This window comes from Brienomyrus brachyistius, chromosome 5 (genome assembly GCF_023856365.1).
Source record: "Brienomyrus brachyistius isolate T26 chromosome 5, BBRACH_0.4, whole genome shotgun sequence".
Classification (NCBI taxonomy): Eukaryota; Metazoa; Chordata; class Actinopteri; order Osteoglossiformes; family Mormyridae; genus Brienomyrus; species Brienomyrus brachyistius.
Window position 1 is genome coordinate 17,387,378 of NC_064537.1, and position 24,031 is coordinate 17,411,408.

The following is a 24,031-nucleotide window of genomic DNA, read 5'->3' on the forward strand; positions in this document are numbered from 1 at the left end:
GGACGCTAACTCCATTCCCCCTTGTACTACTAGAAAACACTAAACTGTTGTTATTTGCAACTACACTCTGTGTAAAGTATTAATTGCATACTGTATTTTGTTAATATGTATATATAGTATATATTTCGTTTTATGTACAGGTTGAGTTTATTTAGTGTATCGCACTGCTGATGGGGAACTCTGGACCCAAGATTTTTACTCACTAGTTCGTTGGTTCTATTGATGAGATAATAAATGTGATTTAATTTTATTTGACAAGGCCACCTAACATCCAAAAAATGATCTGGAGAATATACACATTGGCATTGAAAAAGTAATGATAGATCTTTAAAAACAGAAGAACCAAAAGGCAGGCACAGAGGAATCAGGAGTAGGCAAGGTTCCAAAACAAAAGGGGTTTTTTGGAGTTACTGGGGTTTACAAGTACACTGAAAACACACAGGACCGTATCACGTTCAAAACCGAGGAGACAAGGAAGCCAGGGAACATGCAAGCGGTGCAAAAACATTAATGACAGAACTGCGGTTTGCTAGACAGGGAGGCAGGGAGGAACAACATGGGAAGATAACGAGAGGCAGGTGGAGTGCATCACATGAGGGCTGGAACAAGAGGTAAGATGAACGAGCCATAGGTGTGGCTTGTTAGAGCCAGTGAGGAAACATGAATATCAAGCAGGGCAGGACATGACATTTACAATAAGACTACCCTTTAAAGGGTTTATAAATAGTTTATAATCCATCCATCCATTTTCCAAACCGCTTATCCTACTGGGTCACGGGGGTCCGGAGTCTATCCCGGAACACCTACAGGCAATTCAGCAACTCCAATTAGCCTCAGCATGTTTTTTTGGACTGTGGAGAGAAACCGGAGGAAACCCCACGACGACATGGGGAGAGCATGCAAACTCCACACACATGAGACCCAGACAGAGACTCGAACCGGGGTCCGACAGGTACGAGGCAACAGTGCTAACCACTGCACCACCATGCCGCACCCTAGTTCATAATCAGGTTATTAATTTGGTTGTCACTCTTTGTAAATCATTAATAGACAAGTACAAACAAGTGATTTTTTTTTTTACATTACCACCATTTATAAGTGACAAGAAGGAGCCTTATTATAAAGTAATACTGAAATTGTGAAGAGAAGCCAAAATCAGGAATTATATGTGTCTCTTAAAAGTGCGGAACTGGTTTAGACGGTTTTTGTCTGCTTGAAACGGTGACAGCAAAAGATCCTGCAGTCAAGAAGTATGTCATAGACTGGTGCTGAGCAGCACTGCCTTGATGAACCAGCAAAAAAAAAGTCAAAAAAAGAATTGATCAGAATATGGTATTTTATGTGATTATGGATGAGAGGTGGATAACGAAGAAACGGGGCAGACGGGTGCCACGACTGCTTGAAGCAGAATCCTCTGAACTGCAGTTAAAACCACACACCTAGATTCTTGATCAAATCAAGTGTGAGCTTTCATTTGATGCACAAATAACTTGACTAAACTTGCCTTATTTTGAGAATATTATGTGTGCACTGGAAGATGCCATAATACTTCGGACAATTGTAAGACGAGGGAGTATACAACCAGAAACAAAATGGATACAAAATACACAAACACACTGACGCCGACAGCGTCCAATTCCCCCTTGAACTTGCACTGGATAAACGGTTGGAAGGTAAATTGCTCAGTAATTCGCGCATAATTTATGTAAGATACCAGTAAAAACTCTATTGTCAATAATGCAGTTGTCTTTGGAGTATTTAAGCCATATTAATGCTTCAGGGGTCAGGATAAAGCTTTCCATTGTGTAAAATTCACAAAAAAAGTCCTCAAAAAATGAATGACAGGTATTATCCCAAGTTTCGACACAGAACGTGCACATTTCTTTAAGCTTCTGCGCGTCAGTGCAGGATACGACACGTTAAGCATGGTTTTGTGCAGTAGGTAAATATATCTGTCCCTGAACACGCGATCTAGAGAAAACGTACACCAGATTTAGAGACTTTCTGTCACAACACCCTGCGTTGTGTCAGATCGGACACCCCGTAAAAAGCTGCCCCCACAGTTCAGGTGGAACTGCATGGTCGCCCCTCCCACGGATATGAGACGCGGGGCAGTGCCTGTCAGCCGTGCGTGGGAGAGGCAGAGAAATGACAGCTTGTGGCGGCTAAGGAACAGGATCTGCCGGTTGTAGGTGATCAGTTCGTACGCTGCCCGCCTCGCCGACGACTTCCGACCAGGTAAAGTACAGTCTCCGGTCTGGGGAGGACAAGCACCTTTAAGATCTCCTTTTACCCTTCAGAGTATGATCCAGTTGTGTTTTTATTCAGGGCATTTATTATACATATCTACTTTAAGAAACTTCCGAATCAAATTTGGGCTTGATAGTGCATGTGCGAATCGTTATTATAGTGTAACACTGAAATCTGAAAGTGATTGCGTTTGTATTTTCTGCTTTACGGAGTCGATTGTTAGAGTTCATTTGGTTTTGATTAATCAATTATCTTTAAAAAATAATAAATCGGACGTAATTTTGAAATAAACCGTTTCTCTACTTTGGCATGCCTTGTTTAGCTGAGATAAAATAGTTTCCTAGCCGACTCTCATCCAAGTATCATTTTCTAAACGTCAATACTTCCTTGATGGTGACTGTATATTCAGTGGAAATTGGCTAAAGTTTAACTGATCATTCAAGAACTGCTTTCTTTGTGTCCTGCATGTTTCTACTCTAAATACCTTGGGTAATAGTTCTGAATGAATAGCTAGGTTTAGATGAACACAACTTTACAGGTACATATTTTTTTTTCTTAGGTGTTAAACTAGGGAACACAGTCTTTAGCAAACATTGCACTCTGTCTTTTCTATTATTGTAATATCTATTCCATTTCCAAAGTAAAAATGAATCAAAATGCTGATACTTGATACAAAAAAGATTTCAAAGTGTCACAACACCAACCCCACGATAGCAGATAACAGGGGTTAGAATTTCTGTTTATTTGCTTCTATTTTATGCCTGCTATTCATGCCTGCTTGAGATTTAGTATCTTATCTACAAAATCCTCAAAATCAGGTTTTAGCTTACAGTGCTAAACAAAGGACAGGCACAGGGGATATGGGATGTGTCCAGATAATACAAGTTGTCCTGGGTAACATTAAAACACTGCAAACTTTGTTTTAGTTTCAGTTTAATGACTTACTTATTCTGTTTAACTTTAGTGAACGTTAAACATTTAGACGTAGGTTTGCTGTTTTAAGGTTATGTTTTTAATTTTTATGATTATTTCATTTTTACTTGTTAAACCAAAATCACTTGAACATTGTTTCAGTTGGAAAAAATTGCATGAGTAAGTAGTGATTATGTTTTTTGGAGCTGTTCATTTTTAATTTGTGTACTAATTTATAATTCCCAAGTTGCCTGGAGTGCAAGTCTGAGGTTTGGTGTTTACTCTTTATACGTGCCTGTTGTACATGAGGAGGACAGGAAGGGGGCAGTAAGTTTCAGCATGAGGTGTCTTAGGAGTGAGTCAGGTGTGGGGGAAGGGGCATTGTGCCACCCTATCTCAGTTTGACTACTGAACTGCTTTGTGTCTGAATACAAAGAACAGGTTCCTGGCAGTTCTCCAAACTCAAGTGAGCTCACTGCCTGCATTGCTGACAAAACCCAGGAGAGGTTTTCACTAACAACCCCCCAGCCCTCAACTATGAAGAAACCACCTGTTCATATGTTCATGAGTGTAAATAGTGGATCGCATTACAAACATCAATAAAATCATGGATCTTTACACGATTCACGGTTTTTCTTAGGAACTTTGACTTTGGCTCTGGATTTTGGATTCTGTCTGGTATCTGTCTTCCCAGAGGGGATACCTGAGATTAGATCAGGCAGACTTAAACAAGCACCAGAAAACGCTCAGGGTGGCTTCGAGGGTGGAGGAGGGGCTGCGCAGGGGAGCCCTTCGAAGGGTGAGGAGGCAGGGCAGAGCGCGGAGGTGAAGCGAGGACACAGATGTGAAGTGATACCGGGCTGGTCGGATGGGAACTCCTCTGTCGACGCATGCTCATGGGACAGTCAGACTAATAGCAGGTCCCTTCATGTCAAAGCAGAAATTAAAAATAGACATGCCTTGGACTTGCAGCCTGCATAGAGAGACAGGCAGAAAACAGGCATCTTCTTGGGTTGCCTATTTTGGGTCACATTAAGCAGAGGTGAGACACCAGCTGTGTGTGCTTTTGGAGCTGCGGTGGTGTGACGGACTCTGAGCTCAGCCGTGCTCGTGCAGCCAAGCCGGATCATGCTAGCTGATCTCTTTGTTTATTTCATTATCTGCCGATGATGAAAAGCCTTGGATAAAGTTGGACGCACGTGTTTGTTTGTGCATTACTCCTCCTTGGGCAACATGGAGTTCAAAAACAAAACAATTAAATGATGAATTAAAAAAAAAAAACATACAAGTTACTCCAAGCCTATCACACATTTGCATTTTGCTAATACCTAATGCAGGCAGAGGTACATGCTGCCAAGAAGTCAGTGCAGCATTTAATTAGCAGCCAGAAATGCTGTCTTATTGATAGATCTGGAATTTATAGGATTACTTTAATGTGACATTCAGGAGGGACAGGATCTTACACAGTTAGTCAGTATGCTTGGAAAAGGGCACTTCTGCACATGGCTTTGGAAGCTGAGACGCACAGGTCTGGTCACTGAACGTTCCGTGTCATGCTGTCGTTGTTCCTCCCAGCATCCTCGGAGATCCGCGGATGGTTGTTTGCCCCGCTAATGGTGGGGCCTGGCAGGCGCTCTCCACCTGCTCCAGTGACCTCCGACCCCCCGCCAGGTGTGTTAGCGTTGCTGTGTGACTGTGACGGCACGCCCTGCCGGGGCACGCTTGTGCACGCAGGCGCCAAGTCATCCGGGGTCGTCGAACAAAGGAGCGTTTTGTGCGCTGTCTGACGGCGAGCAGCCACCTCCGCCTCCTGGCCCACGCCGTTTGCTCTCCGCCAGGGAGAGTGACCTGCTGGCGTGCTTGAGCTAGACCTGGCTTCATTTATTCCCTGCTTGATTTTGGAGAATGACAAGTATATGCCGACATGGAGTATGTTTAAGAAATAAACGAGAAGCCAACATTTTTTCCATCTCAGGAGAATATTACCATGGTTTTGTGCATTGCATTGATCATGAGAAAACTGTGAAACAGTAGAAAGGTCCAGGCATGTTGCAGAAAAAGCTGCATTGGGTCTAATCCCCTGCAAACCCAAGAATAACCCTCACAGACCTGGCGGACTCTGCACAAACCCAGGCTCTGCAGTGGTGGCTGCACCGCAAGACACCTGTTCCTTCTTTCTTTGCGGTCAATGAAAGAAAAAGGCAGAGTAAGTTTTCCCCTTGAGATAACAGCAGAAGCTGAGCTGGTCTGTGCGGGCTTCGGCTGTATCACGTTTCCTCTAATGGAAGCCTTAGAAAACAGGCATCTACACACTGGCTCTCCACGTGTCAGTGTGGTTTTTTTTTTTTATTTTCTACGTGTTGTTGTGTTCTTAGATTCTGCACAGTCCCGCTTCCTGGTTCACGGAGAAGACAGCCCGTTAGGAGGGAGAGGCGCACCCGGAGAATTGGCCGTGATTCACCGCCGTTAGCTGCAGCCCGTCAGGCAGTCTTACAAGTTGCGGCTGGCCAGCGGGCCGCTGCGTGACAGCTGAAGGTGGGCCCCGCTTTGCCCCCGAAGGCTGCTGGTTCATTAAGGGACTGCACTTCTGCCCGTTCCAAAGTACGCCCGAATATAGATAAGCTGCCCCTCAAGTTCCGAGCAGGTAGTGTAGGGTATGATGTGTTTATGCACACGCACAAACACTCTTCATGCCTGGTTGAAAAACTGGTTGTCTTGTTTTTGTTGCTTCAGTTGCCGCGTGCATATCATTGTTCTAAGCCCTGTCCTGGGCCGCACCTTGTGCCTCTTCCTGTAAATAGGATGTGTGAGGAAATATCACCTGCAGTCATATATGTGTTATTAATATGTATTAACATATCATGGTTTCATTTTATTATTTATTGTATTTGTTGCTGTATTTTTTTTGGTCTTTACAATTGCCTTTTATTTACTGCCTGTTGCTGTTGTCAATAAAGTCTGTCTGCATGTCTGTCTGTCTGTCGTTCTGTATGGTGGTTAGGCTGGCTGAGGTCATGGAGCAGTCAGGCTGCTGTGATTTTGGAGAAATGACTAAGCTTGCCATTTTCCTTCTTTTAGTCGCTCTGTGGCTCCCAGATTCCGTATCCTCTGTCAGTCACCACCTATCTCCATATCTGTTTTTGTTCTTAAACTACATTTTTTTTCTCCTGTGTTTGGTTTTGCCTTGTCCCACTCCTGATATCCTTCCATTAATTTTAACACAGATTTTTTTAACACAGAGTTTGGGGGGTGGGGGGGGGGGTGGCAGTGCTGTGCTACCTATTTGTGTATGGTTAGTGAAATGGACATTTTATAACTCTATTAATAATACACTAATGTTTATGTTCTAGAGAATTCCATGGAGGTGGAAGGGTCGTGGAGAGAAGTCTTTAAGGGGGCCGACAGTGCCAAGGGCACCTGCACAGATGTTCAGAATAACCCCAGTATTAGGACCTCAGCTGTGGCAACTTCAGCCTTGTGCCGGTCCCTGCCAGTCAGCATCCATCAGAACAGGTACTTTGGCTCACTGGGTCATGGGTTAACTAGCTCAACTACTCTGCATTACGTGAGAACAGCTTGAACAAGTCAAAGGATGCAGAATAATATCAGCACAGGTCTCAGTGCAGTTCAACTCTTAACGTTTCGGCACGAGGCCTGGGTGCCGTGCGGGTAGGTTTGCTCCGAGCATAAAAGCGGCACGCCCCCTCACCACCGGCACCCGGCAACTTCCAGGCAGCTGACAGATTTATGGAAGCACTTTTACGGAGTCTGCCTCCCATTGGCAGCCAGCTGCAGACTAAGTCACACAGCTGGCGGTAGAGCTCAGGTCCTGAGCTGCAAAGTATGTAGTCTGATGGAGGAGAGACTGAAAGTGTCAGAAGTGCTATGCTGCATCTATTCATACAGGCATCTTCCATTTATCTCGTACAAGGTCATGGCGAAAAATTTAACAGATCAGGAAATGACTGGACCAGTCCCATGCCAGATGTTTTATAAATATGTCCATTTATCTTCCAAACACTTAGCCAGTACAGGTTGGATGGGGGGGGGGGGGTAGAGCCTGTCCCAGAAACACAGGGTACAAGGCAGTGGTCACTCTGGATAAAAATACCAGTTTAGTTTTAATATATAGTGTTGTTTTACATTTTCTTCTTTCAGATCCAAAGAGGGAGAGTCATCCGCTTCGTCAGTGCCCTCAATACCCAATCCCTTCCCAGAGCTCTGTAGTCCCTCCCACTCGCCGGTTCTGATTGGCTCTCCACTTGGACAGGGCAGCTCTCCTGCAGCTGGCACACATGTGAGTGAAAGCGGGCTTTGGTGCCAGGGGGTCCTGGACTAGGCGATGTTCATATGATGTCACTCACCTTGTAGCACTATTGCTTCAGATACAACGATTGCTGCGGCAGACTTTTAATTTGTAAAAACCCTGCAGCCTAGATTATTTTAATATGAAGACCTACTGCAGCGTTCTGTCACACTAATCATTACAGTGAAATCATAAACATCATCCAGCCATCCATCTTCAATAACAGTTTATCCAGAAAAGGGTCATGGTCACTGAATCCTATCCCAGGAAGCACTATGCACAAACCAGGAGACATCCTGGACAGGACATTGTTCATTTTACTATATTTTCTAAATATGTGGGCATTCATCAATCAACTGCCTGAATATAATAACAAATAACCAATGATTCCTCATTCTTCAGTGATGAGCACAGCTACAAATGTAGTGCAATGTACTGTAGCGGTTATCGGTGGGTCTACACTCAGAACCAACATTATTCCGTGGTCAGTAAGTTTATGATCCAAACTCACACCAAAAGTTAAACACATGAAGTTGGTGACCAGGAGAGTGAGTGTGGCGATATTTTTTTAACCAGGCTCTCTGCAACCCACTAAACATGACCCACATTTTGGTTGCGACCCACCAGTTGAAAAAATGCGCACTTAAGGCTAATGAACCGCCTGCGTGTCATTCGGGTGACTCAAGAATGCAGAAGCAGGTAATAAGTGGTTAATTTGGTGTGAAGCAGTTTTGCAATACGTGCAGTTCCATAAATGCCCCAATCGGCTATGTTTGTTTTGTCGGGTTTGGTTCGGTCTGGTCTGAATAGAGGCAGCCGCGCTGAGTGCTGAGGCGTGACTGCTGTCGCAGTCTTACTGGTATGTGGTAGCATGTCATTTACACGGTGGCTGGCAGAGCTGCTCGCGGATGCTGTCATCTCGCAGACTGACGCCAGAAGCCCGTCTGTAATTAGGTGCCTCAGGGGACAAGCCGTCACTGGGGCCAGCAGTGCGCCAGGACGGCAGAGAGCTGTCCTGGGGCACGGTAGATGTTACCTGATGTGCCCGGCCTGGGGGGGGGGGCAACTGAGGCCGCCCGGGGGCCATGTGCATGCTCACACACACACGTATGTGCGGGGCCTCGCAAAGGCGCTATAGAGGCGACAGCTCAACAGCGCCTGACGAGGGCGGTGCGACTCATCGCGGAAAGAATGCTTCTGACATTACGCAGATTAACGCAACAGGATGAAGACGACAGAGAAACAAGGAATGAAAAACGCAGGAATACTGTGCTACAGGTCTAAGTGTTGACTGGACCAATCCCGTGTTAGATGTCTTACTTATTTGTTCATCTATTTTCCAAATACTTAGCCACTTTGGGGTAGTGGGGGAATTCTCCCAGGAAAACATGATATGAAGCAGGTGGCATCCTTTACAGCATACCAGTCCATCAGAGGGTACGTATTCTTGTACACAAACACATGCTTTAGCCATTCAGAGACACGAGTAGTTCAAACGTGTGTTTTTGGACTGTGGGAAGAGCATGCATTCTGCTTATGCAGAAAGCCAGGGCTGGACCTAGCTTCATACATGTGTAATGTGCCTTAAATAGAGACCTAAACAGACTGTAAACTGTGTGGAGAGTAGCTTAACCTTCAGGTATTCCACACATAGAGAAGAAAACAAATCAGTGGCAAAAAGCATAGTGTTTTCCAAGTGACGAGACACCTGGCATAGGTACAGAAAGTCCTTTAACACACAGTGTCTTTCATGCAGGATTCCACCTAAGAGGTGACCCAACGAGCTGCTCCACTCACACGGCCAACATCACCACGCTGCACACTGCCAATCAATCGTCATTGTTCTGCAGTGTGGCAGACACTGAGATTACAGTGTCATCACTAACAAATGGGCAGAATCCGCAGTCAGGCGTGACCTGAAACGGCCAGGTTAATACAGGAATGCTGCTTCGAGTGTCAGGCACAAAAACTTGTATAAAACAACTGGCAGCTCGAGCTGGAATCTCAAAGCATCTCCTTCTAGCTGCAAGTTCAAAGTTTCTTAAAATCTGTAACCTGTTAATTCAGGCAAAGAAAAGCAGTTGACAAGGGGAGATGACGCTTCAGTGTGCCTGTGACGCAACTCGCCTTAAATTCCCGACTTCCTGCTTGCTTGAAGCCAAACTTTTCGTAGTCTTGGGATATGGGACAAACTGAAAGTGACATATCCTCGGAAGACATTTTTCTGACATTTTGCGTTGGTGTGTGGCTGGTTAACCTGAAGAGGAGTTATTTTCAGCTTTGATGGTGACATACCTGTGTTCAAAACATAACACACAATGACAGAATCAATGGTGGTAGCTTTAAAGAGAAGGTCAGGAGTTGCTTTTTTTGTGGTAAATATCTGTAGTCCTATAAAGATTAAGGTAAACTTTACATATTGTGCAAAACAGGCAACATGCAAAAATGATGCATATGGTGCAAACAAATTAATTATGCAGTAGGAATGCGGAATATCAACAATCACAGCTGAAAACACTTCTCACGAAGTTTCTACTTTTTGTTTAAAAATCCTTCCTGGTATTTTGTTTTTTATTTGTTATAGCATGGCTAGCTATCTAAAACTTCCGAAATCCTTTCCCTTTAAACTGGTGTCTTTGTGCGACGTTGCTCTGCTACTCAAATGAAACCAAAAGTTTTTTCTCTCTTTTCACTAAGTTGAACTTTTATGCAACAATAAAAGAGACAAAAGGACACTAAGTGGAAGGGGATCGCAGTGTTGAATGCGAAATGTACCCTACCCTGGAACATTGCACAATCCTTGCATGCCGTCATGAATGGGAGCCATATAATGTGCCACTGTTATCCTTCCTGCCCCAGGCTGTCTGGGCCTGGTGATTGGCAGATGACATATCCAGGTCAGACTGGTTGTTATAGCTGTCCCTTGGGATACTGAGAGGCAGGATGACACAGCAGTGAGCGTGCCCTGTCATTCACAATTCAGTGTCTCAGATACCACCGATTGGCACATTACCAGCACAGTATGAGTAATATATTGATACAGTGATATTTCTCCTGAGATGTTGTTTCTCTTATTCTCCATTTAGCTGGTTTTCTAGAGTACATTTGGACCTTACTAATGGAGTGCATGGGGCTCTTGTTGAGTTCAGAAGAACCCGGTACCACAAGACTGATGGACAGCTGCTGCGATTACCATCTCTATAGCTCTGTTTGGCATTGTCTGGCTGTCTGCCCTTGGACTGGGCCAGCGGTATCAGGCCACCTCGGAAAATGCTGGTGTTTAACATGCCGTATCTTAGCTATCATGCATTGACATGTGTCGTACCTTTATGCTGCTTATGGCAGTGCCATATTGGAGCCAGTCTACCTGGTGGTGGGTATCCCTAGCTGGCTGTCACTTGAGCTGGAGGTTCTGTGGGTCTTCAAGTCCCTAGAGAGAGGTCACAGAATGGGAAGCTTGGGTTATTCCAGGAATCCCAGTTTAGCTGTGTCTCCTTAGACCACGCCATTCTCCAGTTCCCATGGACCTCTGCGATCCTGCTTTCAAGGAAGCAAGCATTAATCTGTCGTCTACTTCTCTGAAAGCCTCTGAAAACATGGGGTTTCCATGCCACATCCTCCCCAGTCTTAGCCTAATGTAATGTGTCTTTCTCCATCCCACTTTTAGCACCTTTATGCTGCTACATTTCTGTAAGCGAAGAGACGCACCTGTAGGCTCTTGCCAAGTAATGAGATCCTGTTTTTACATCATCTCTAGAGAAGAGATAGAAGAACAGTTATCAATGTAAGGACCTGTGCAAACCCCCCAGCCAATTAATATACAGGAAAGGAAACTAGTTACAAACAGAAATAGCCACAAACAATCCTCAGTGAGACATGGCTAGTGGTTGATTCTCTTCACAAGGGCAGAGATGGTTCTCTTCAGGTTAAATCAGCAGCTCTTGCTGGGAAATATTCCATCTTCTCAGAACAAGGGCAAAAATCTGAAACACAGAAAAGCCTTGGGCTATAAGGCTACATGCCTGTAACAGGCCATGACACTAACAGCTCCAGAGGGGCTAGTAAAAAGGAACGATGCCAGGCCAGGTGCATTCGGGCAAGGTGCCCTTTAGATGTGCATTCCCAGGATTACTGCATCTGAGACCACATAACCTGTGCTTTGTTGAGGTAAAAAACACTCGAGACAATAATACTTTACCAACTGCAGTGTGGTTGCTCCATCACTCTAACCTGTTCAATCCCCTTATACAAAGAGGCCATCTTTATGCTGATGGATCTAATCAGTTTCATGTTTGCCAGCTAAGTGACAGGTTTACCTTCTGATATCTGACATTTACTTTCCCACGCATGTTTCTCAGGAGAATGGTCCTTTGGTTCTCTTCAGGGTCCTGTTCTATGCATCATCTGGCTGGAAGCCTCCGGGCTGCCTGTCGGTTGCAGTTAGATGCCGGCTGTCCAGGCAGCAGGCTCACCAGCACGACTACTTCTATTTGTCCAACCAACGTTTAACCTCCACAATGGGCAGAATGATGGGCATAACGGCTGCAACAGACATGATAATACAATAACAATACTATGGATACCAGCACAAAAAGACTTAAAAACCATTATTGCTGCATTTTATGTAAACCCATACATAACTTTTTTTGCTTCTGTACTTCTTTCCTATCTGCTTCTTCACTCTCAAACAACTCAGCTGGCTCTGTTTAACAGTCCTGATAGATTTATACAAGCCAGCAGGACTTTCTTTACATATATTGCAATGCACTTGCATGTTTTTATTGTAAAAACCTCTGTCTTAACACCTTTTAAGGGCCAGATTCTAAAAGAATTTAATATAAGTGTTTACCTAAGTGTATGTCAACATTTTTCACACCTCCTTGAATTTAAAGTGAATTTTCTTAGTCACTATTATTAGAGAGTGGAAAAAAAGATGATTTGGTGGATATCGATGATGTCATTATTATTATGTAAATGTTTTTACAAGCTGACCTTTATCCTGACAGATCTGTCTACTCTTTGATACTAGACTCTAATCCTTTCTCTATGTGCTTTTGTTTATGGTGTCATGGTGTTATGCTACTTTTAGTTGAAGGTCCTCATCTGTTTTCAGTTGCCTGTCCCTCATTGTGTACCCTGTGCTCAGCGCTGCCTCTATGCCTGTCAACACATCGGTCACATTTCTTTACTTGTGCATTTAGACATCAGCATTTCCCCTCCGCGCTTGTAGGGCCGAGTCACCATATGACGGCAGCAGGGTTCACCTCTGCACGGCGCACTCTCAGCCACGTGTCTGTCGTGGGTCTTGGCAGGTGGTGAAGGTCTTCGGGGAGGATGGTCGCAGCCGTTCGCTCTGGGTTCCCACGGGTGCCGCGGCACGAGACGTCTGCCGCATGCTGGTGCAGACGGCCCACTGCGCAGACCAGGAGAGCTGGGCCCTTATAGAGCTGCATGCGGGCCTCGGACTAGGTGAGACTGGTAGCGCCGATCCAGATGTGAAGTCAGTGACGTCAGAGTTCTATCATGGGCCCCCTTTTTTTTGGGAGGGGTGGGGGACTCCTCGTTTCTGAACATGCACACCAACCCTTTGACGCTTACCAGTCAAATGTTACGGATATAGCTTGTATCTTCATGAAATATCCTTAAGTGTTACAATATAAACTTTTATAGCCTGGTTGGAAAGAAAGCATGTAATACATGTAGAAAGCATGTAATGCAACGTAATGTGCTGCAGTCATTCAATAGATCAATAGCCTCCTGATCCTGCCCAGAAAAGGGGCCATCGATCCTCCGTGGGCCCCTGTCTCTAAGAGCCCCAGTGCGGCTGCACTGGCAGCACTGCCTGCAGTGCCCTCACTACACTCCTAATGCCATATGCAATTTGTTCTCTTCATATTGCATCTCACTTAAAATACTTTAAAGCATCTGATGCTAGGTTAAATACATATTTAACGATGCACATTTTAGGTAATTTGTCAAACAAATGTTTGCAAATGGAGTGCTAGCCGAAAGCTGACAATAGATGAGTAATCATACAGGAGAGAAAAATTGGCAAAGCGTACAAAGGAAGAAGAGCTCTCCAAAGCCACGCGTATTATTCAGCCTGAATGACGCCGCACCGGCTACCTCATTGTTTGATGAGACTCCCTATTATGACGCGATAAGTAGGTTTGAAAAGCGACCTTCCAGTGACTGAATGAAAGAATGATCCTGAGGTGACTTAAATGGGGCTTGTTCTACGTCTCTGGAGTGGCCAGTTAACAATAAATGTCAGTATCCAGTCAACTTCCTAATTCTTGTCCTTGCCAGGTTCATGGGAGGGAGTATCCTGGAACCCATCCCAAGTAGTGTGGGGCACACTAGCAGAGATACACAATGGATGGGTGACCAGCTTATCTCAGGGCACATAGATGCACACAGCCACATGCACATAAGCAATTTAGATACACCAGTCTGCCAAGCTGCATGTCCTTGGGCTGGGGATTCCAAGTCTCATTCTTGGTGTGAAGCAACAGCTCTACCTAGTGTTGCTGTGCTGCCCTTAAATGTCAATACAAACGATCTTTGGGATACAATGGGGTAATGTTTCGAAAAACCTATTGTAAGGTTATTGTAACGGCGAAAATGCATTTTAATAGAGTACATCAAACCTAACAAACATCATAGCCTAGTTTAGCCTACCTTAAACATGCTTAGAACTCTTACATTCCACATACGGTTGGGCAAAATAACACAAAGCCTATTTGATAATAAAGTGTTGAATATCTCAATGTATTGAGTGTTACTACTGTGTACTGTGTGTTAATCATCCCCATCACAAAATATTGTAGCACGGAGCATCGTAACCCAGGGAGCGTCTGTATAAAGAAGCAAATTATAGACACACATCCATCCATCCATTTTCCAAACCGCTTATCCTACTGGGTCGCGGGGGGTCCGGAGCCTATACCGGAAGCAATGGGCACGAGGCAGATAACAACCCAGGATGGGGGGCCAGCCCATCGCAGTATAGAGATACAGAAGTAGTGTAATCTAATAAAACTACGAGAAGTAAAACCAGGCTACCTTTGTATATCTGGGTCTTTTCTTTTCATTCTTTGACAGGGTATTTTCCTTGCTCAGGGGTACTTAGGTAGCCCTCCTGGGATGACCTGTATCCTTTACCGGTGAAGTTCTCAAATTTCCCGATGCATTCTGTTTCTATAATGGCAGTTCTGTTAAAGGCTTTTCAGGTGGCAGCGTAGGCATGTTCTGCGGCCAGGTGAAGAGTGTGCACTGACATTGGCCCCGTCTGGTTTGTGTGTGCCAACAGAGCGCTGCCTTGAAGACCATGAGACAGTGGTGGAAGTGCAGGCCACCTGGCCACTAGATGGCGATAGCAAGCTTTTATTCAGGAAGAACTACGCCAAATACGAGTTTTTCAAAACACCCATGGTAATGACCAGCTGTATCCGTTCCTTTTTTGGGTCTGGGTTGGCTTTATCTGTCCTAGTCTGTCTTCCCCTCAAGACTGGATGTCAGGTATCTGGACTAGTGTGCAAGTGAGTGGTTCCTGTCATATCCTGTTTCAGATGTTCTTTCCGGAACACATGATCTCTGATAGCGCTGATGTCAACAAGGGCATGACTTCATCAGAACTCATCCAGGTAACCTTGAGTTAGTGATTAAATTGCAGAGAGCGAAAGAGATGCTAATCGGAACATTCATATGCTTTATCTATTGTGGTCTGCCTTAAAGATACAGTCATTGATGTAGAAAATGGCTTAATTTGTAGGATTCTGTTAGATAAATTCTTTTATTTTGGTGTCTTCAAGACAATACCATACCCATTACACATTGAAAATACTTAAACTTAGTGTATAATCTAACCCAAGCTTATAAAAGCAATTTAGGAAAGAGTACTTTATCATAATTACTACTATATTACTACTACTACTACTACTACTACTACTACTACTACTACTCTTATTATTATTAGTAGCCTAATTGTACTACTACAGTATCTGGTATCAAAATAAATGAAAATGCATAGACGCTTAAGGCTGCAGAGTGCATTTCAGTTTTCCTTCTGCAACAAATGCAGTATGTTATTACAAAGAACTGGTATATATGAAAACCTCTGCTGCCTTTCAGTTTAGTAAAGTGCATCCGGAAGGTATTCACAGCGCATCACTTTGGAGTAAATTCATTTTTCTCCTCAAAATCCTACACACAACACCCCATAATGACAACGTGAAAAAAGTTAACTTGAGATTTTAGCAAATTTATAAAAAAAAAAAACAAAACTGAGAAATTACATGTACATAAGTATTCACAGCCTTTGTCATGAAGCTCAAAATTGAGCTCAGGTGCATCCTGTTTCCACTGACCATGCTTGAGATGTTTCTGCAGCTTAATTGGAGTCCACCTGTGGTAAATTCAGTTGATTGGACATGATTTGGAAAGGCACACACCTGTCTATATAAGGTCCTACTATTGACAGTGCATGTCAGAGCACAAACCAAGCATGATGTCAAAGGAATTGTCTGTCTACCTCAGAGACAGGATTGTCTCGAGGCACAAACCTGAGGAAGGTTACAGAAAAATTACTGCTGCTTTGAAGGTCAAAATGAGCACAGTGGCTTCCATCGTCCATAAGTGGAAGAAGTTCGAAACCATCAGGACTCTTCGTAGGGCTGGCCGACCATCTAAACTGAGCGATCGGGGGAGAAGGGCCTTAGTCAGGGAGGTGACCAAGAACCCGATGGTCACTCTGTCAGAGCTCCAAAGGTCCTCTTTGGAGAGAGGAAAACCTTCCAGAAGGACAGCCATCTCTGCAGCAATCCACCAATCAGGCCTATATGGTAGAGTGACCAGACGGAAGCCACTCCTTAGTAAAAGGCACAAGGCAGCCCGCCTGGAGTTTGCCAAAAGGCACCTGAAGGACTCTTAGACCATGAGAAACACAATTGTCTGGTCTGATGAGACAGATTGAACTCTTTAGTGTGGATGCCAGGCGTCACGTTTGGAAGAAACAGTGAAGCATTGTGGTGGCAACATCATGCTGTAGGGATGCTTTTTCAGTGGCAGGAACTGGGAGACTAGTCAGGATAAAGGGAAAGATGACTGCAGCAGTGCACAGACATCCTGGATGAAAACCTGCTCTGGACCTCAGACTGGGGCGACGGTTCATCTTTCAGCAGGACAACGACCCTAAGCACACAGCCAAGATATCAAAGGAGTGACTTCAGGAAAACTCTGTGATTGTCCTTGATTGGCCCAGCCAGAGTCCGGACTTGAATCCGATTGGACATCTCTGGAGAGATCTTAAAATGGCTGTGCATCGACGCTTCCCATCCAACCTGATGGAGCTTGAGAGGTGCTGCAAAGAGGAATGGGTGAAACTGACCAAGGATAGGTGTGCCAAGCTTGTGACATCATATTCAAAAAGACTTGAGGCTGTAATTGCTGCCAAAGGTACATCAACAAAGTATTGAGCAAAGGCTGTGAATACTTATGTACACGTGATATCTCAGTTTTTTTTTTGTTTTTAATAAATTTGCAAAAACCTCAAGCTTTTTTCACATTTTATTATGGGGTGTTGTGTGTAGAAGTTTGAGGAAAAATTAATTTAATCCATTTGGAATAAGGCTGTGACATAACAAAATGTGGAAAAACTGATGCGCTGTGAATACTTCCTGGATGCACTGTATGTCTAATGTGCAATTCATAGGTATATTTGAACCATGCAGTACTGCTACAATCCATAAATGCCGTCATGAGCTTCACGGTTAGGTGTTTGCAGGGGTATAAGACCTGTCCTGTTGGCATTTGGCACCAGGTGTAGATGTCTCAGGCATGACTGTGTTTTCGACATTGGGGTTGGCGGCTAAGTCCTCTCCCTTCCAGAACCTGCTCAACTCTGGTAGCTGTCCAGAGATCCAGGGGTTCCTGCAAGTCCGGGAGCCCAGCCGCAAGGCGTGGAAAAAGATCTGCTTCTTTTTGAGGAGGTCTGGCCTCTACTGCTCAACCAAGGGCTTCTCCAAGGTCAGATTCACAGGATGGAAGCAACCGTGCCTGCCTCCCCTCAGCCTCCTCCATGGGCACTGCGGCAGGCACTGTCATTTTGGTACTCCTGAGAAAGTACCAAAATACGGTACTTCAAGGTGTTGGTTTTCCACTGGTGTAAAAACTGGTACCAGCGCCAAATGACATCACAACACGAGGCAGATATTTTGTACTGAACTCTAGAAATGGCTGTAGTATATTATAGGACTGGGTGATATTAATACCAACATCGTATGTTATGCACTTGCCATTCTCACATCGCTAATCAGCTTGATTAAGATCAGACTTTTTCGTACTTTAAATTCTGTACGGACATTATAGCGCAGGGAGTTTAAGATTTGCTAAAACATTTTTTACTCTGTCATAAAAAATAAACTTAACTAGCTTTGCATTTTTAATTTTATTTCCTCTTATCTCATATATGTTAAAAAATTTGTTTAAAGTTTACCTCTGCTGCTTTTGCACGCGTGCTTACTGTTTGAAAGCATGCCTGGATGAGTTTCCGAGAAATTTATGAACTCCTTTTTGCTTTATAAATGCTCCAGAATTTATTACAACAAAATCACATCACTATGTTTACAATAAAATCGCATCGCCAGGACAGCACACATATAGCACGCTGTCCTAGTATATCAAACAAAATGCTTTTTAAATTTCTTGTCATGCCGTCCCGATCTTTTTGTTCTGTTCTTCCAACCAGATCACAATTTTTTGTTTTTCTACTTTGTTTATCGTTGTTTTCTGAGTATGGTACTGGGTGCAGTGGAAAAGCACCTCATGTCTTGAAGTTGGCCCATCTTAAGCATACACTGAAGTTCTGATGGGTGCAGCTTCTTTGTGTCAAGACAAGAATGCTAATCTTTAGTAGCTACAGTGGAGCTGATGGCAGTATGGCTTTCCAAAGTCAGCCTCGTTCCCTCTTTTTTTAACACTAGTAAGAAGCTTGAGAAAGAAACCCAACCAGGGTACACAAAGGAGAATAGTCAAAGGCACGGATGTTCCCTGTAAACTAGCAAAATTATCTGTATTCGTTCTTCAGGAGCCTCGGCATTTACAGTACGTGGCAGATTTGGAAGATCTCAACATCTACACCGTTACTAATGGACGCAAGCTTTACGGGGCTCCCTCAGACTTCACCTTCTGCATAAAGGTAACGTCAGCCATGACCGGCCTGCCCCAGAACGATTTTGCGGCGCCTCAGCAAAGGCAGTGCAGTGGGTGGTACCACTGCAAAGAGCAGGTCATCGTGGCAGCGCGGTGTGGTCTGAGGCAGGTGACCAGAGAGGTCAGTTTCGGGAAGCAGAAGGGCTGCAAATGAGTGGAGTTTGTGTGGGCATCCTCCAGCCCTGCAGGAACCGCGCTCGCTGGCGGGACATGAAGCTGCTGGCCGCGGAGAATGAGCAGACGCGCACCTGCTGGACCACTGCCTTCAGGCTGTTTAAGGTGAGGAGCCGGGCAGGTGGCATGGTGATGGGAGTACCGGGTGTACTTTCAAATGTGACACGGTACACGCAGGCTTTAAAGGGCCAGGAGGAGAGAATCCTTCCTTAAAAGTCCAGAAATATATTACAAAACAAATATTCCATCCTGGCAGATAGGAACCTTGTTCTTTATCTGATAGACACTGAATTGAGTTTCAATAATATCAATATTAGTGGCCATACACTGTCAGAAAAAAGCACCAATTTGTAACTTTGCTTGTCACTTCGGCTGTACCCTCAAGGTACCTTGTAAGATACAGAAATGGACTATGAGGAACATTTTTGTACCATCAGGGGTACATAATGATGTTTGTGGGGGGATAATCCTCAGTCCATTTTTGTACCTTAAAAGGTACAATTACCTACAGCTTAGGCACACTCTTGACAAGCCCCAGTGACAAGCAGAGGTACAAACTGGTACTCTTTTTTCTGACAGTGTAAATAATGGATGGATAGAGTACTAGTATTAATATTAGTAGTTGACTATTTTTTTGTGTGTATCAATATCAGAGCCATGGTTTGCTGCACCATTATTGGACTTCCTGCTGAATCTGGATACAGACCATGGATGATTTGATCATGTCACACAAACAAGCAGATCTGTCTGCTCTAGTGACTGGCTTATCATTATGGTGCTGTTGCCGGTGCATGACAGTGTTTATGACTGACACAGCTTTCAGTTTTGAAATCTTATAATTTTATCTCACCTGTTGATGGCAGTATGGAAAGCAGCTCCAGCGTAACTACCAGCTGTCCCAATTCACACGCAGGCAAGAGGGCACTGGGCGCCTGGGTGTCAAGGTAAGACCACGCTGCAACCACTCTAACTGCCTTAGCTGAGATTTAAACCGCAAGCCTGTGATAGTCCCTTGACTATCAGTTTCCAGTGTCAGTGTGATAGTTTTGTCATTTCTGAGCGACGGTCCCATGTGTCCAATGGCCAGCACTGCATGTCTGAAGCTTCCTTGGTGGCCATGGATTTTTCTGGAAAGGCGGGAGGTCGAGTAATCGCGAACCCCAGGGAGGCCCAGCACGCCGAGCAGGAGGAGGGCCAGGCCTGGAGGGTAAGAGAGGGGGGAAGAACGATGCGTGGGAGGAAGGAGAGACACAGGGGCTGGGATAAGATGAGATGAATGTAGAAAATACATGGAAACAGATGTCATGCCGTTTACCTTGTGGTGCGAGATAAATACTGTGGCATGATTTGTGAGTGAAAGAGAGAGAGTGCAGGTATGTGTTAATGGTCCAGCCTGCTTTGCTCCATCAGAAGAAGACAGCCCTTCGCTACAGCCTGCCCAGCTCCTGCTCTGGCTCCCGCAGCACGCGTGAGTCCCCCCCCACAGTACAAAGCACAGAGTGCTGCATCCCAGCATGCATCACGCTATGTATGAGGCATTGGTGGCTTGATGGTTATGGAAGTGCTCTTGTAATTGAAAGATTGCAGGTTCGAATCCTCGACCAGCAAGGCACCACTGAGGTACCCTGAGCAATGTACCACCCCCAGGCACTGCTCCGTGGGCACTGAATTAGCTGCCCCCTGCTATGTCACATATGGGTTAAATGCAGAGGATACATTTCATTGTTACTAGTTTGTGGAAGACATTAAGCATAGAGTTGTAATCACTAGGTTTCATTCATTAGGTTTCAGACCTTATGATGGGTGTCAGTGACCGGTTGCAGCAAGCTCTTTCCCATTGGTTATTCTATGGTTTATCATTGGGATGGTGTTTCTCACCCAGCGTAGCCTTGGGAGCTTCATTTCAGTCACTTTCTGCTACTAATACATCTCCAAGGCCTGATAGATCACATTGCTTGCTAGAAAAAAACATTATGGCGCATTTGAAAATTGTTGTTTGTTTTTTTATTTTTGCTTGGGAAATCCTTTGCTTGTTAGTTTAAAAAGTACTAGCTAACAACAGTGAGATATCTTTGGAAAACCCCCAACCAAAATGAGACACTCTTTGGAAATCCTCCACTTCCCTTGATGGCAGAACAGTGATATGTGATTTTCACACGTGGTATCTGCGTGTGGATTGTAGTTATAATTACAGATGTGTGATGTTTTCCCAGCGATTCACCAGACCCAGCCCTGGTTCCACGGTGGGGTGTCACGAGGGGAGGCGCAGAGACTGATTGAGGAACAGGGCCTTGTCGATGGGTGAGTTTGAGGTCCCCTCCCCGTCGCCCATCATACATTGGCTGCACATGACATCCCCCTTCCCATATCTGCAGGATGTACCTGATCCGTGAGAGCCAGCAGCACGCCGTGTGCTTCGTCCTCTCACTCTGTCACAAGCTGAAGACCAAACACTACCTCATCATCCCAGTGAGCTGGCTTATTCCTCTCCTTTTACTCTCCACTGCTATGCTTTTATTGTTTTTGGGTCCCGAAACCCAGACTAATCTACTGTACATATGTCCCAATTTTTCTTCGGTTCCTGTTAATCGCCCTACCTTTCTCCCCTTTACGGCTTTGAAAGATGAAACGGTGAAAGCGGTCGCTGAGATCTCTGTTCCTTGTTTTTATAGATTCTCTGTCTCTTTTTTTGTCGACCAGCCCTCCTTTCTCCTTATTTGCCTGCCTGCTTCTGCATCCATCTGGATGAATATGTAGCCGTTTCTATGAGATTTGCAGCTTAATCTCACCGTTCCCTACTCACTCTGCCTGATGGTTTTGTCTCTCAGTTCGTCCCGCCTGTCTGTTTCCCCATCATCCTGTCTATCATTTCAGACACCAGCTTCACCATTTCTAGAGCAATGCCTCTCTATGCCCAGGTTCCACTTGTAAATGACACCTTTACACCTCAGTGTGAAGACGGAGGCAGGAGTTACTACACCATGGACGACGGCGTGACACTCTTCATAGACCTTCTGCAGCTGGTGGAGTTCCACCAAATCAACCGGGGCATTCTGCCTGTCTGTCTCAAGCACCCCTGTGTCCGGGTTGCCCTGTGACTCCGCCCCATCGAGCTGACATATCAGACCACTCCCCTCTTGAATCCCAAACCCTACCATACCTTCAGTATCCCTCCAGGAGGTGTGGTTGGGAGAAGGGATAGAGGAAGACAGTCGATGAGGAGATGGTGGATTTGGCGGATTTCAGCTTTACTCAGGTCACCCTGAGCCTTCATGCCTGCAGGCTAGCTGGTCTGGCATAACCGTACCGTTGGGATCTGATTCGTCGCCATTTCATTTTACGGCCTGGGATTGGCTGGCTCTGGCGTCAGGGAGCTGGGGTTGTCTTGCCCATGGGCATATGGAGATGTCTCTGTTTCAGGAGAAACAGCGCTCTCGCGTTGGCATCACGTGATGCAATTGGCCACATGACGCATTCTGTTGGCACTTCCATCGTGGTGGATTCTCAGCAATTAGCCAGGTGCTGGGGGGCAGCACACGGAAAAAAAAAGATGTAGCGATAATAGTAGCTTTCTTTTCTCAGCTTTAAGTTGTTTTTTTTTTTTTTTTTTAAAAAAAAAAACTTCGTTAGAAAAATTGAAAATGTGCCATGCCTGTGAATCCATATGGGTTCAGACTCATGTCAGATAAGGAGACATTTAGCAGGGCATATGGTTTTAATTGGGGGTGTTGGAACTGAAGCGTGCCCCCAGCAGACAGTCTGGGAGATGGCGAGATAAGCGGTAGGCACCGAGAAGAGTCTCCTTACTGTGGGGTCAGGCAGCAGTGCAGTGTTGCACCTATTGATTATCTTCAATCTTAGCACCAGTGAGCTGTCTCCTTTCAGGTACCTTTTTATATTAACCAAAACAGTCTAGATATCACAATGTTTAGCTAGTTATGGACCTCTCATTAATTTCAGTCTAAAATATATATTTTTTAACAATATTTTTGCTTAAAATCGTGAATTTCTGATTGTCTTGGTTAGCAAAACTGAGGTTGTTTTACCTCATGCAGAAAGACTTGGATGTCTTATAGCTCTCCACTAGAGGGAGCACCTAAACACTAAACGGGTTACTTAATTTATGCCACTTTTCCTACTGCTGCTGCAAGCTTTGCATTGGAAATGAAAGACAGAAAAGATTGTATTGAATATACAGTATATTTCACCATCCAAGATTTTGTATACACTGAACGCAATATTTGGTTACAATGTTGCATAAGCACTATTAAAAATGCATGCTTTTGCACAGTTGCGATACCTTTTAAGATCACACCATTTATCGTAGTTTTCAGTATGCCAGTTCTGATTGATTAATTGATTGATTGATTGATGTCATTAAAACTGGTATTTTGCCCCGAAATTCGCAACTGTGATTGAAGTGTTGGTGCTAAAAAAATGTTCTTTCACTAGCCAGTTGTGTTGTCATTTTAAATGCATAAGGCCAGTCTGTTTTACGTGTTTTATATATATCTGTGCAAAAACAACGAAGCCAAAATTTATTTAAACCTTTAATACATATTTCAGAAAAGCAACCAATGAAAAAATTGCATTACTATATTACTTTTGCATTATTGAAATAAAACGATTTTCACAAACTTTGTAGTTCTCTACTTATTTTATACTTTTGTATGCAATTTAATATTGTACAGTTTTATTAGGAGGGGATTTTTCAGATTGTTTGCCTTGGATGCACATTAATAGTAGTGGCAGTATATGTTGTTTGGTGAGGGGGAGGGGACATCTGTTGTCATTTTTAGGGCTGCTGGTGGGGGTACTAAGCAGACTGCCTCCCCCCAGTCCTGGCCCTATTTACTTGCATGACAAGACTTTTCTTTGACTCTTCCAAATGGATTGAGCAATTTATTATTATGCCGTTGGGCTTGCATGTCCTGCATTTCTTAAGGATAGGGCTTTAGAAGACTGCCTCAGGAACCCTTCCATGGTTTCCCTTTGAAGTCAAATTTCACGATGCCAACTCACCATGGAGATGTTACCTTGGAAACAGTACTTACTTATTTTATAGATAGCGGCCAGGTAAAGTAGGAGGGTAACACAGTGAAAAATAAAAGGAATATGCTAGGGATGTCTAGGGGGAATACGGCAAGGTGTCTAGAGTCGAATCAAGGTCTGTCTGTT

General features: G+C 44.5%; 1 protein-coding gene across 5 annotated transcripts; it reads left to right on the plus strand.

Moving 5' to 3' along the window:
• Positions 1 to 1,958: 1,958 nt before the first annotated feature.
• grb7 (growth factor receptor bound protein 7) lies at positions 1,959 to 23,490 on the plus strand. Of its 5 annotated transcripts, none has more exons than XM_049013912.1 (15): positions 2,085 to 2,238; positions 6,513 to 6,675; positions 7,321 to 7,459; positions 12,781 to 12,937; positions 14,781 to 14,902; positions 15,040 to 15,114; positions 17,357 to 17,494; positions 18,555 to 18,665; positions 18,860 to 18,958; positions 19,717 to 19,797; positions 19,941 to 20,060; positions 20,264 to 20,321; positions 21,067 to 21,154; positions 21,229 to 21,322; positions 21,772 to 23,490. In XM_049013912.1, the coding sequence occupies exons 2-15, from the start codon at positions 6,521 to 6,523 to the stop codon at positions 21,949 to 21,951; spliced, it is 1,617 nt and encodes a 538-aa protein (XP_048869869.1). In that variant the 5' UTR covers positions 2,085 to 2,238; positions 6,513 to 6,520; the 3' UTR covers positions 21,952 to 23,490. The 5 variants fall into 5 exon arrangements, with proteins under 5 accessions (XP_048869865.1, XP_048869869.1, XP_048869870.1 ...); XM_049013913.1 differs by having other exon boundaries at positions 21,805 to 23,490; XM_049013909.1 differs by lacking the exon at positions 21,772 to 23,490 and adding an exon at positions 5,538 to 5,697 and having other exon boundaries at positions 2,104 to 2,238; positions 21,229 to 21,765.
• The last annotated feature ends 541 nt before the right edge of the window (positions 23,491 to 24,031 follow it).